Below are 14,253 nucleotides of genomic sequence, written 5' to 3' on the forward strand. Positions count from 1 at the left end.
TTTTCGACCCTATCCCATTAATTGTGATACAACCTGTATAACTTCAGTCTGTAGCGCAGAGGTTGCTCATTTGTTTTGTTTCGAAATCAACCGTCCGTTCGTTTAGTAAGCCAGTCAGTCAGGCTCCAGCTCTCGGCTGGTATACAGCTATGATATACGAGCTAATGTACGAGTATGAATACAATTGCAGAGCAGCAAGTTAAGTGTTTATCTTTTTCTGTGTTTCTTTTGTAGTATATTTAATTAATTTCGCGCGTGTTTCGCTGTTTAAGAAGTCTAATCTCGCGTTTTTTAAGTGTAAATTCATTCAGTCTGCAGTGCGATAGTTGCTCACTGAACAGCCAGCTACGTAGCTCATTAACGCAGCAGCTTCCATTGGTGACGCATCAGGAGGGTAGCAAGTTAGATATCTAGAATTGTCTGCTTTTATAGTTCACTTCTTCCGTTAGTCTTGCTAGAATAGCTAGGATGTGTGTGCATACTGTGATGGGTCGCAGGAGGAGCTGGGCGCTGTCCACGAACAGCTGAATGTACTTTTGGCTACGGTCAATCACCTTCAGGCTGCTGCCTTTGGGTGCAGCGGTGAGAGAATCTGGCACGTTGCATGGGACACCTTGTTTTGCCCAAGGGCTCTGCTTCCGAGGCACCTCCTAGTGCACCCGATGCGGTGGGTCCGCCCTTACAGCAGTGTGAGTGGCTGTGGTAACTCGTTCGCGTCGCTCGAGGTGAAGGGCTAATGTGTAGACTGGCCGCTTGACCTCGCCCATTCACCCTGTGAGTGGACAGGGTCCGAGCAGGCACACGGAGGGCTGGGGGGTTTACTAGTTATTGGAAGCTCCACCTTTAGGCGTGTTATGCAGCCCCTTAGGTAGATAGCGTTCAGGGCTGTCAAGAAAGCCAACGAGCGCTCAGTATGTCAGCCAACATATCGGCATGGGTTCTGAGGTGATGCTCAGTTCACACAGGTGGCTGGTGGAGGTGATGAAGACCGATGACCTCACGTGTGGGGTGCAAGCAGAGCTCGCAGTTTACAGCATCGTTCCCAGAGTTGATAGGGGTCCTTTGGTTTGGAGCCGAGTGGAGGGTCTCAATCAAAGGCTTCGTCGACTCTGTGATGGTCTTGGCTGCAGATTTCTAGACCTACGTTATCGTGTGGGGATTTGTAGGACTCCCCTTGAGAGGTCAGAGGTGCACTACGCAAAGGATGCTGCTACTCGGGTTGCAGAATCCTTGTGGAGTATACACAGGGCTTTTTAGGATAGGCTTAGTTTGAGGGGTTCTGATGAACACTCGCCAGTTGATATGCAGCAAGGGAAATCAAACGGCGTTCAGAATAAAGACACTTCGACTGTCACAATTTTATCAGTAAACTGTCGAAGTATTCGTAATAAAGTTCCTGAATTTACTTTCCTCCAGCTAAGTTCTCGCTCTCAAATTATTCTTAGGTCTGAGAGCTGGCTGAAACCCGAAATGGAAAGCTCTGAGATACTTAGCGAGTCGTGGAAAGTATATCGGAAAGACATATTAGAGGCCATAGGAGGGGGAGTTTCATTGCAGTTGACAAAAATATTGTCTCTATTGAGGTCGAAGCTGAGTGTCTCAGTGAAGTTATCTGGTCGCGTATAACAGGTGTAGGTGGAACCAAGTTAATTTTTGGATGTTTTTATCGGCCACCTGATTCTGCAGTGACAGTTCTAGAATCATTCAAAGAAAGTCTACGGTCGACAGCGCGTTAATACCCACATCATGCAATGCTAGTTGGAGGCTACTTTAACCCACCGACTACAAACTGGGATTTCTATGAATTCATTGAGGGGGGGTACTGACACAGCGTCATGCGAAATGCTTTTGAACACGTTTTCTGAAATTTGTCTTTAGCATCTAGCCCGGCAGCCCACACGCAATGGAAATATCTTAAGAGCTTGTAGCTAAGAATGGGTCGGACCTTATCGACGATGTCCGTACAGAAACGGGGATTAGCGATCATGATGTCATTATAGCAAATGTGAATACCAAAGTTAATAAATCAGTCAAGAAGGCTAGGAGAGTGTTTCCGGCAGAAAGGGCAGACAGGCGGTTATTAGCATCTCACTCTGACAATGAACTGGCATCACTTAGTTCCAGTAACATGGATGTAGAGGAATTATGGACAAAGTTTAAGCAGATTGTAAATCGTGGTCTGGACAGTAATGTGCCTAGTAAGTGGATAGAGGATGGACAAGACTCACTATGTTTTCACAACGAAATTCGGCGGATACTCGGGAAGCAGAGGCTGTTGCATTCTCGGTTCAAAAGGGAATGGACAAATGACAAAAGCAAAGGTTAGTAGAGGTTAGTGCTTCTGTGAAAAGATCTATGCGCGAAGCATACGACAACTACCACCTTCACATCTTAGCAAAAGATCTGGCACAGGACCCGAGAAAATTCTGGTCCTATGTAAAATCACTAAGCGGGTCTAAGACTTCCAGTCAGGCCCTTGTGACCAGTCTGGTGTGGCAGTTGAAGACAGCAAAACAAAAGCCGAAGTTTTAAATTTCACGTTAAAGAAATCGTTCACACAGGAGAATCGTACAAACATACCGTCATCCGAACTCCAGTATGGACGGCGTAGTAATAAGCATACCTTGCGTAGAGAAACAACTGAAAGATTTGAAAGCAAATAAATCACCAGGTCCAGGTGGAATCCCAGTTCTGTTTTGCAAAGAGTATTCTATGCCATTGGTCCCTTGCCTAGCTTGCATTTATCGTGAATCTCTCGCCCAGCACGAAGTCCCAAGCGACTGGAAAAATAAAGCGCAAGTGACTCCAGTATAAAAGGAAGGGCAAAAGAGTGGACCCCGTAAAATTACAGGCCAATATCCCTAGCTTCTGTTTGCTGCAGAATCCATGAACATATTCTCAGTTCGAATACAATACACTTTCTTGAGACTAAGAAGCTTATGACCACGAATCAGCATGGTTTTAGAAAGCAACGCTCGTGCGAAACTCAGCTTGCTCTTTTCTCATATGACATACTGCGAACGATGGATGAAAGGCTACAGACAGATTCCATATTTCTAGATTTCCGGAAAGCATTTGACACGGTGCTCCACTGCATGCTGTTAGTGAAGGTACGACCATATGGAATAAGTTCACAGATATGTAATTGACTTGAGGACTTCTTAAATAATAGAACCCAGTATATTATCCTTGACGGCGAATGTTCATCAGAGAAGGGTATTTTCAGCAGTGCCCAGGGAAGTGTGATAGGACGGCTGTTGTTCTCTACATGCATAAATGTTTTGGTGGACAGGGTGGGCAGCAATCTGCGGTTGTTTGCTGATGATGTCGTGGTTTACGGTAAGGTGTAGAAGTTGGGTGACTCTAGGAAGATACAAGACGACTTAGACAAAATTTCCAGTTGATGTGATGAATGGCAGCTAGCCTTAAATATGGAAAAATGTAAGTTAATGTGAATGAGTAGGAATATCAAACCTGTAATGTTCGGATACAGTATTACTAGTGTCCTGCTTGATGCAGTCAAGTCGTTTAAATATTTGGGCGTAACGTTGTAAAGCGATATGCGGTGGAACAAGCACGTAAGAACTGTGATAGGGAAGGCGAAGGGTCGACTTTGGTTAATCGGAAGAATTTTAGGAAAGAGTGGTTCACCTGTAAAGGAGATCGCATGTAGGACGCTGGTGCGAACTATTCATGAGTACTGCTCAAACGTCTGGGATCCGTACCAGGACGAATTGAAGGAAGACATCGAAACAGTTCAGAAACGGGCTGCTAGACTTGTTACCGGTAGGTTCGAGCAACACTTAAGTGTTATGGAGATGCTTCGGGAACTCAAATGGAAATTCCTGGAGGGAAGGCGACGTTCTTTTCGAGAAACTTAAGAGAACCGGCGTTTGAAGCTGACTGCAGAACGATTGTACTGTTGGCAACAATACATTACGTGCAGGGACCACGAAGATAAGATACGAGAAATTAGGGCCCATACGGAGGCAAATAGATAGTCGTTTTTTCCTCGCTCTATTTAGGAGAGGAGCAGGAAAGGAAATGACAAGTAGTGGTATAGGGTACCCTCCGCCACGCACCGTATGGTGGCTTGTGGAGGATCTATGTACCTGTAGATGTAGAAAAGCAACCAGCCTTCAACTTGTGCGGCAGCAGAAAAAGATGAACTAGAAACATTTTCAGACTACGAACAGGTGAGCGTTAATTGAATGGTAGTATTAAAAATTGCGATTTCAGATAGAGCAAAGATCAGCAACTGACAAACTACGTTAGACTACTAGAGAGGTGTACAGTAACAAATATCTAATAATACGAACGGAATACATTGCTGTTTAAACCGGTGCTGGAGAAATTTTATTTCTTGATACACTCTGCTAGCGGAATATCGTTCCCTGATTGGCTGGCAAACTCGGGCGTTGTACAGACTCAGCAAGTTTTCACGGCTGTACGATTCGGAAAACTATTTTGCACGTACTGTAGTAAGATAAGTGTACAAGTTGAAAATAGTTACAATTAGTTCGTGACATTTTAATCTAGTCGCAGTTCTCCATTGTATTTGCAGAAAAGTAAAAGATTTGGCACCTGGTGTCTTAAGAAATAATTTTTAGAGTAATCTGTGCAACTTGACACTTTTCCTTGCAGCATAATAGTAAGTATATCTGCTGGCAGACTTTATGGGGAAAATATATTCACGAAAAGAATTTTTGACAGTTAAGGAACTTATCGATCAATTATTAGACAAAGGAGTAAATAAAATACTACGACAGAAGCTAGGCGGAAGATTTACTGTCGACGTCTTTTCACTCTTTTCGCTTACTTTAGGATTATAGCTATAGATGTTAATGATGCATTATAGGCTGCTGCTTTGTACATTACAATTAATTCTGATTAATTTCTAAATGATTTTCATATTTTAAAACATAAACATTATTGCACGCGAATTGTGGTTTCTTGGCGTAACGTGATAGAAGTTAGGGATGTTGATTCAGTCTGCTCTGAAATAGTAAGGGCCACAGTCTACCGAGCGAGGTGGCGCAGTGGTTCGGCACTGGACTCGCATTCGGGAGGACGACGGTTCAATACCGCGTCCGGCCATCCTGATTTAGGTTTTCCGTGATTTCCCTAAATCACTCCAGGCAAATGCCGGGATGGTTCCTCTGAAAGGGCACGGCCGACTTCCTTCCCCATCCTTCCCTAATCCGATGAGGCCAATGACCACGCTGTCTGGTCTCCTTCCCCAAAGCAACCAACCAACCAACCAACCACAGTCTAACATAACAGTCGCGACACTTCGCCTTTATTTTGTTGCTACAGCGCCAGCAGCGCCCAAAGCGGCCGGTAGGTTGAACCACAGTCTAACATGTTAGACTGTGGTAAGGGCACTGTGAACTTCGATCGAGATGGGAACCATCGCTACACAAAAAAATTCTTTGCCTCTTAGGTGCGTGTTATGTGAAATGTCAATTAATTATGCATACTCTGAAGAAACATTACTACGGTGCTCAACTAATGCGTATTATGAAACCGTTTTCCACTGCAGCACCCATTTATTTGCAATTCATATACATTTCAACTGTGCCAGAAATGTTTACAATGACCAGATTTTTCCATCACTTCTTAATACAACACTGATCGAAACTTTCACCGTTGTCTGATGTTGCATATGCTTTACTTCAACGCGATTATTATTGTAAAACATTCTGACGCCTTTTTTAGCGCCTGTGCGTTCAGAGATGACTTTTACCTAGCGACTTGTGATTCATTTTTAGTACAAAGTTGTGTCATCGAGTTGGCAACACTGGTAACGTATATGTAAATAAAGGCACGTTAGGGTCACAACGTCACATTGATTTTCTGCGTATAAGAATTTTGATGTTAGGGAGAGTTCGTGCTTAGTTGAATATTATATGGTAACAGGAGACGTGACCAAAATGTTGCAAATTTTGTATAATTACAGTGGGGCGGATGGAAAGGCTACATTTTGTTGGTTAGTATGACTCTAAAATTCTGTGCTTAAGTAACATGGCAACGACTTAATCTGCTCACAAGAGGCTGGTCAAATGTAAATACTGAATAAAGTTTTAATTGAAAGGAGTCCTTAAGTTTGGCGTTTTCACGTATCCACACAGAACACTCATACCTAGTTAATTTCATCAGTATTAATTTGTATATGCCAAGCACCACATATTTTAATGTACTCATGAAATAACGTCTATATTATCAATAGTTTAATTTTATGAATTATACTTCCTCGTATCAAGAGACTCAGGTGATTAATATTGTGTTATATACATGGCATCACACTTACTGGATGAATAGAAGTGAATATTATGGTGTGGATGGATTATTCGAATAATAAGAATGTTGTTTTGAATGTAATTCTGCTGTCTACCAAGTGTTTGAAATTCGATTTAAGCTGTGTGATTATGACAATCATGGGGACACACAATTGGTAAATTAGTGGAAGTTTATGTATGGCTTGTTAGAGATAATAGTATCTTGTTAGTAGATGACCTGGATAAGGTTCTGTGATGGTATATGATTCGTGGAACAGCTGCTGTACAATGAGTTACCATCAGATGGTGAACATTTTATTTGCATACGATAGTGACGTGATGCAATAAAGTAATCAAAATATTTCATGGTTTCTGTGCGACAACCAATGATCAGTAACATTTTTGTAACTATAATACAAACTAGTGCTGATCTTGGTTCATTTTTGTGTGAAACCATTTGTTGTGAACATAGCGCCATGTGTAGACAATTTGAGGATTTCTGTTATATTGTAGACATATACTATGATATAAAGTAGTGTGTTCATTGTACATAAAATGTCGGCAACTGTGTATTGCAACTTGTATTTCAATTATGTTACTGGAGTCTCTTTGCCAGAAGAGTTTATTTTGGCCTTGAGCAAAAGACTGACAGTATTGATCAATAAAAAAGAAACCTAAAATTATGCATGGAAATAACTGAATTATAAAACCAGTGTCAGTATTTCTTTGCTGTCTAAGTACTGCAGAACACTCTAAATCTCATGGATGAAATCTTGCAAATTCTTATATGTGCAACGCAATGGATATTTGAAGTGATGCATATGTCACATAGTTTATTCAGTTTTCTTTTTTTTATAAATCTTAATAGACTTTAAGAATTATGTAGCATTTGATACTGCATTGTTGTTTGCACATTAGAGAGTAATCTACTTGAAACCCAGATATAAGTACATGAATTATTAGTCATGTAACAAATTTAAACGTCGAAGTACAGAATATTTATTGCACCATATAATATGTTGAAAGTGTGAAAAGATGACTGAGAGGTATGAAATAAAATGGAGAAGAATTTCCTAGTCTTATATTTGGAAGGTTGATACTGCAGGTTTCTGGCTAAAGTTGTGTGGTGGACCACACCTTGCTTGTGGCGACACTGATCTCTAGCACAACTTGAAGTGTAGGCCAGATTGGAAGGTGACAATCGGATGTGAGTTGGTTAAATAAACAGATGTTTAAGCAGAAAATCTGGTTGTGGTAACAAATTCATCAATTACGAAACCTAATGTTTAAATGCAAGGGGGGGGGGGGGTCCAATACAAAACTGTTACCATGTTGCTATTACCTTTTTAACTGAAGAAGAAGTAAAATGATTTTCGAGTAGACTTTGTTTTTAATTATTTTACACTTGTTAATTTCCAACTTATTTTTATAGGCCACTTAAATTTTTTAATGCTTGTATAAGTAAATTGATTTAAACCCTGGTGAATCTTGGGGATTGTGACTTGGTGGTGCTTTCACTTTCTCATTGCTTTATCTGTATCAGGAAAAAACAGTTTAGAGATGATTGAGATTTCATTTTACAATGTAAGCCCCTGTAATTGATTGGATAGGTATGCGCATGTGCTGGGGAAAACGAGGGCTGCCTAACCTCAGTACAACTTCCAACCAATGTATACACTAACTCATACAGTTGAGTGTTTTAACTGTCAAACTACTAGGAGTGAGTAGTGCACACTAAAAACAACATTGCGATCTTCCCAACCTAAAGGCTCCTGTAAATCATCAAACAGTATGTCAAATTTTATTATGTTTGCTAAATATTTGACCACGTACGGTGTTGTTCGATGTGTTTGTAAGACATAGAGCATGTTTGATCTGTTTGCCAGGAATTAATATTGAAGGAAAATATGACAAGATCTGCAAACATTGTGTTGTTTTACTGCATATGTTTGATGACAAATAGTTTAATTACAACGTATCTCGCTGTATCATGAGTTTTCACAACTATAGAAACTACAATCAAGGATAAAAACAAAATAGCACTGGTAATTACCAAAATGGTAGAGGTGTCATCTGTCTCAACTATACATAATGCAAGAAGTGGTTAATAAGAAAATTGGTATTCTATGCCCAACATACAGGTGAGAGTGTAATAAAATAAGAAAAATAAGTTCTTCAGTTCTTTCAAGTAAGATGGAGGGTATGGGTTCCTACATTGTGGTATTTTAATGAACTGTCGTTAGAGAGCCAAATAGAAGAGAATAAATTTACTGACACGTGTCCTCTTTTTCAGTGTTTGGGTGAAGTGACTGGGCTCTTCAATGCCGCGTCGTCAAATTGCGAAAATCGATCCCCCATGACCATCACGGATTTTGCTGAAATTTTGTGTGAATGCTTGACATGTTCCCAGTGAACATTGGTAAACATTCACTTTCGCCAATTTAATAATTGCTGGGATATAGTCATTTGTTTGACCCTATAGCACAACTGTTAACAGTGCTCGGGGACTGATGACCTCAGTTGTTAAGTCCCATAGTGCTCAGAGCCATTTGAAAGAAACAAAACTTAGGTAATCGTGTACAACTTTTTTTACTCCCATAAGCAAAATAATAAAGTTTCCCTGCACTATCTGCGTAAGGATCATATGAAGCAAAGTTGGCCAAAAAATAGATGCTTGAAGAAATGTAATGATTACTTTTTTTTGTATCTCCAGAAGTAATTGCATGATACACCTGAAACTTTGCACGTAATAACTTGCCAATGCAGGGTCTTAGAATATAAATTTTCAATCTTCTACTGCTTTCCAATGTTCAAATTGAGGGCAGATTTGACAACTTTTCTGAAAATGCCCAAAATAGCTATTTTTGTCCCACATTTATAAAAAAGTCTTCTTCAAAGTCTCTTTAAACTGGAGTCATTAGAAAGATCATGTTCTAAGCCAACTAAAAAGGTATATTTGGTTTTGCAATGCGAGCATATGAGGCTGTAGAAAAGAATGACAAAGTGAATGTGCATTGAAAATAGGCCTGTATTCTGCCGGTATTCAGATTAAAGATGATATCTGTTAGGAGGTTCCACAATTGTTTAATACTCTCTGAGGGAGATAATATAAAAAGTTTTGATGACCTGGAAATAAGCTGGAGTTAAAACTACTAGTAAATAGTTTTTAAGGATCCGGCCCTACAAAATCATTTTTACAAAAATGAAATGGAATGAGGAGTCCAATAAAAAATAATAGTTTTCTCTCTTTTCTTGATGTAATAATTTGAGGTAATCACACTCTAAAAGTGTCAATTTTTATTTTTAGCAGAATTTCTTTCCTAACAATACCATCAGTGACATCATCTGCCCGGAAGTATAGTTGTATGGTTTTCCTCATGGCATTCTGCAGCAAGTTAATGAAATCTGTAAAAAATTCAAGTAGCTTCATGTAGACATAAGCTTAGGATTGTAAAAGAGACTGCTTCTAGCTTTGGCTTCTGACTCTTATAGAAACCTCATAATCAGCTTGGGAACCTGTGATAAAGAAATTCACCCATGGCTGCTGTTGCCAGCTGTCAGACGTGGCCCCTGTGGTGATGTAGGCACTGGTTTTCTCACTTTGAAAGAAGCCAGCAGTTGTTAAGTCATCGTGGACCGTACCAACATATTTATACAATTTTTCATGTGTTGACTGATGTTCTACATTGACTGCAAACTATACTAATACAAGGTATACTGTACCTTAAACCAGAATTAAACTGGCACATGAATAGAATTGCACAATAAAGACATACTGATTATTCTCTACAACATGAGTCCATTCCAAAAAGTGTGAGGAAGAATTCTGTAAACTTCACCAAAATCTACACAATGTGACAGTGGTGTAAAACCTGCAGACCATTTGTATGATGTGTGCTGCAGCTGTTATGAAACAGTTTTGCTACCATAATCTCCACTGTCCTGATAATGAACAGTTAAATCATGAAGTTTATAACCAGTTTGATTCTGTAGTTATAATAGAAGAGCAGACTGAAATATATCATATTATTCAGACTTTCTCACTTCCTAGTCATGATTTTGATATTACCTTGCCCAGAGAGTACTAAACAACTATAGTGTGTGACAGTTTTTGAAAAATTAACTTTGCCCTCAATTTGTTAACTATTGGAAAGCAGTAGGAGAATGAAATTGTAAATTCTAAGACCTTGTGTTGGTAAATTATGGTGTTTTCAGGTTTTTCCCTGCAATTACTTCCGGAGATACAAAAAGCTAAGCTTCCTCTCTCTCTCTTTTTTAAATATCTATGTTTTTCATCTGACTTTGCTTGAAATTGTCTATATGCAGATAGGTCAGGAATTCTTTATTATTTCACTTACAAGAATGGAAAAAGTTATGCAACATAACCTAGTTTTGTTTCTTTCAAGAAAATATTATCGGAGATGTTATGTCTCAAAGTTACTGAAAATTACCGGGTGCACTGTTGGTAGCTGCACCATGGCGTCAAACGAATCACTGTATCTCCGGAAGTGTTTAACTAATGATGATGAAAAACACCAATGTTCATTGGAAGTATGTGCAATTGTTCATACAAAATTTCACCAAAATCCTTGATGGTTATAAAGGAACCTCTAAACCACTTGGCATGGAATGACCCAACTCTAAACAAGTTTCACTTTCCATTTGCTGATACTACTTCTTATTCTGACAAAATGCCCGAGTCAATGTTAGAAATGCTGCATCTGCATTTGTAGCCAGCCCCACTAGTGGCAAAATACAGTATAACAGTGTCTGTTTCAAAAAGTGAGGTTAAAGGGTCGAACTTTGTTGGTAAATGTACAGGCTTGTTCCATAAATCCATGGCTAGGTAAGAGCAAATTTGACAAACAAGTTTGTTCACAAAGGCCTTAACATTGACTTTGGGCTACAGCACAGATCAGTCTATCACAACTGTGATTTAAAGAAATAATTTATTTTTATTTTGTTTGTTTGGACGATATTTGATTTAATATATTGTTAACATTGCATGTGGGACACTCCCTTCACATGATACTGTACAAATGACAAAACCAACATTGATAGACAGCTGTTTGTGCCCTCATTTTCGAAATTTACTGTTAGTTTGTGGTTGACTCCAACTGGCAGATTGCCTCTTAACAATCTTGTTTTTGTAGTTATGAAAGTTACTTTGTTGTGTCGGTAGCTGGACCGACACAGTGAAGTTTAGCTGAAAAAGAAAGCTTGACTACGCGGTAGCCGATAGTGCACGGCATACAGCAGACGGGCGTGAAGTCTGGAACATGAGAACTTATAAATGAATACGAAGAAAAGTATGTAGATGCTTTTTACTTAACTTTTATTGATTCCTTGGAATACATCTCTCTTGAATACTCGTAAGCTATAGGCACTGATACAAATGGCTCCTTGTTAGTTCGTAGCCATTAACTTCTGATGGCTATTCTGTCTCTCGGCTAATGAGAGAGAAAGGCTTCGTACAACTGGGCGATAGCTAGGTTCGCGTACAACTGGGCGGTAGCTTGGTTCTCGTACAACTGGGGTCGAGTCCACTCTCGTATCACGAGACCTGCCTTGGTGGTGGCGCTAGGTCTGCGATCACAGTGGCGACACGCGGGTCCGACATGTACTACATGGACCGCGGCCGATTTAAACTACCACCTAGCAAGTGTGATGTCTGGCGGTGACACCACATACTTCACCAGGCTCATACTGCTAGATTGCCACTAGTGCTTGTAGAGAACTGTATTACGTACTTTGACGTGGTGAAATTTGCGGGGGGGGTTGTTGTGTTTAATTCATGTATTTGTTTTATTTAAACTGCTCTTGCATTTGTATTGTGAAATTTGATGATTACATAACATGGAAGGTCTGATAATAGGCATGTAATTACATTGTGACTTTGTTTATAAATTGCCATTTTGTAGCATTGAAATATGCTATATGCCTTTTTTTAAGAATACGTAATGATTTTCATGAGATAAAGTCTATATTAGAAATTATCTTGATTTGCTTACAGGTGGGAACGTTTAATCTTCTCATACTTCTGCCGGATGCTCCTGATCATATAGATGAGCTTCTTGTGAAACTCCCAGGAGTGTCGTTCCAGCAGCTGCCGCACTGGCTCACATACGCTGAGACGGAAGTTTCACTTCCTCAGTTTACAGCTCTATCAAGTGGACTTGATTTGACACCATTTATGAAACAGTTGGGTGTACGGAGTCTCTTCAATGCAAGTGCAGCAGAGTTAGGATTTGCTTCTGCAAGTGGTGCTCCTCCACTGTATGTGAAATCTATCACTCAAGATGCCTTTTTCTCCGCATCATATGTTGCGGTTAATTCTGTTGGAGCTGTCTCATCGCACATGGGTAAGAATAAATCTGTATGTTTCCTGTGTTTATTTGAAAGTTCGTTATTCTGGAATATAAACATTTGAGTACATTTATTTATATATTTTTTGCCTTCATTTGACACCTCACTTAATTTGTAAAACGTTTATACAAAGACTTTCTATTGAATTAAACAATTTAGTTCAATAAAACTTCAGTAAGACAATTCAATAATAGTCTGGTTATTTACATAAAGGGGTTTTTGCACTTGTCTGACCAATATTTTTTCATTCTTTCAGATATTTTCTTTCTTTCTTCGTCTGAGATCACTCATTTGAATATTAATGTGCTATCTCTAATATGAGTATTTTAATAGATGTGAATAAGTTTCTGTCTTCAAATAGTTGTAACAGTTTGATAGACTTATTAATTTGTCTGTCATTTTCGAGATCACTGAGTGTATGAAATGTCACACTAACAAAAGTGAATCAGTCTTATCACAAACTTTGTTTAACTAAAATATCTTTGTTGTGATACATTTGTTATCCACTGCAAATCACAACCAAACAGTCAACTACCGACCTAATCTAGACTTCGGAATGCTCTACATTTCTTCTAAATCTACATAATACTCTAGTAGCCACCTTATGGTGTATAGGTGGAGGGTAACAGGTACCCCTAGTAGTCTTTCCCTTTCCTCTTCCACTTGCAAATGGAGCAAGGGAACAGACTGTCTGTATGCCTCCTATGAGCTGTTTTCATAGTACTTACACATGTTGATTGAATCTACCTACAACAGATCTAACAGTGTGCTTCTGAGTAGCCCCAAGGTCTTCTTTTAGTCTGACCTGGTGGGGATCCTAAACACTTGAGCAGTACTCAGGAATGGGTCGCACTAGTATTCTGTATATTGTCTCCTTTGTAGATAATCTAAGCTCTGTAATTTCTTAGACTTTCATGGTGATTCGGTGTCATCTCATGGAATCTGGTGTACTGCTGGTGGTCTGCGTCTTCCCAACACAATATTATGACGACGTATTTCGGCATCTTGATTAGGTATTTCCTGCAACTGCTCAGCAAGCTGACTGTGTCCCATATTTATACCTGGGCTGTGTTTTGGGTTCCCTATACCATCCACACCCACTGTGGCCATTTCTGGTGCTATTTATATCTAGTCCATCTTCCGTCTCTGCCCGTTTCTGCTGTTTTCTCCAGTGCCGGCCATGCCAAGGCATTCCATACTAGGTACATGCCCACCAGGCACATTCCCAGCACTATCAATGTGCTTTAGACATTTCTTATGCTGTTGACGACCACTCCAGCTTTGTCATGCCCCTGTCATGCTCCTGGTCTTGTGGGTTCGGTATGCTCCTACAAGATGCACTCCCTGCTGAATCAGGCTGCTGTGAGAATTGCATATTCTGTTTGTGCACGCCACAGAAATCTCCTGTGGTGGTGGCTGCCATTTAGAGTTCTACGCATCCTAGGACCAGACATATTACAGAACTGCAGACGGCGGCCACCGCCACAAGAGATTGCTGTGGCATGCGTGGACTGAATATGCAATTGAGCAGGAAGCAAACCTTGTAGGGGCGTACCGAACCCGTAAGGCCAGGCAAATGACAGGGAACGATAGGTAGCTGGAGCAGTTG

General features: G+C 40.0%; 1 protein-coding gene across 1 annotated transcript in view; it reads left to right on the top strand.

Annotated features, from left to right (window-relative positions):
* The window catches only part of LOC124722855 (intracellular coagulation inhibitor 3-like), a 190,540-nt gene that overhangs the window by 155,129 nt on the left and 21,158 nt on the right, over positions 1-14,253 (top strand). Inside the window, exon 6 of the mRNA XM_047247981.1 lies at positions 12,292-12,640. Coding sequence (XP_047103937.1) covers positions 12,292-12,640 — 349 coding nt within the window. The remainder of the gene's footprint in view (positions 1-12,291; positions 12,641-14,253) is intronic.

Source organism: Schistocerca piceifrons, chromosome X, assembly GCF_021461385.2.
Source record: "Schistocerca piceifrons isolate TAMUIC-IGC-003096 chromosome X, iqSchPice1.1, whole genome shotgun sequence".
Taxonomy (NCBI): Eukaryota; Metazoa; Arthropoda; class Insecta; order Orthoptera; family Acrididae; genus Schistocerca; species Schistocerca piceifrons.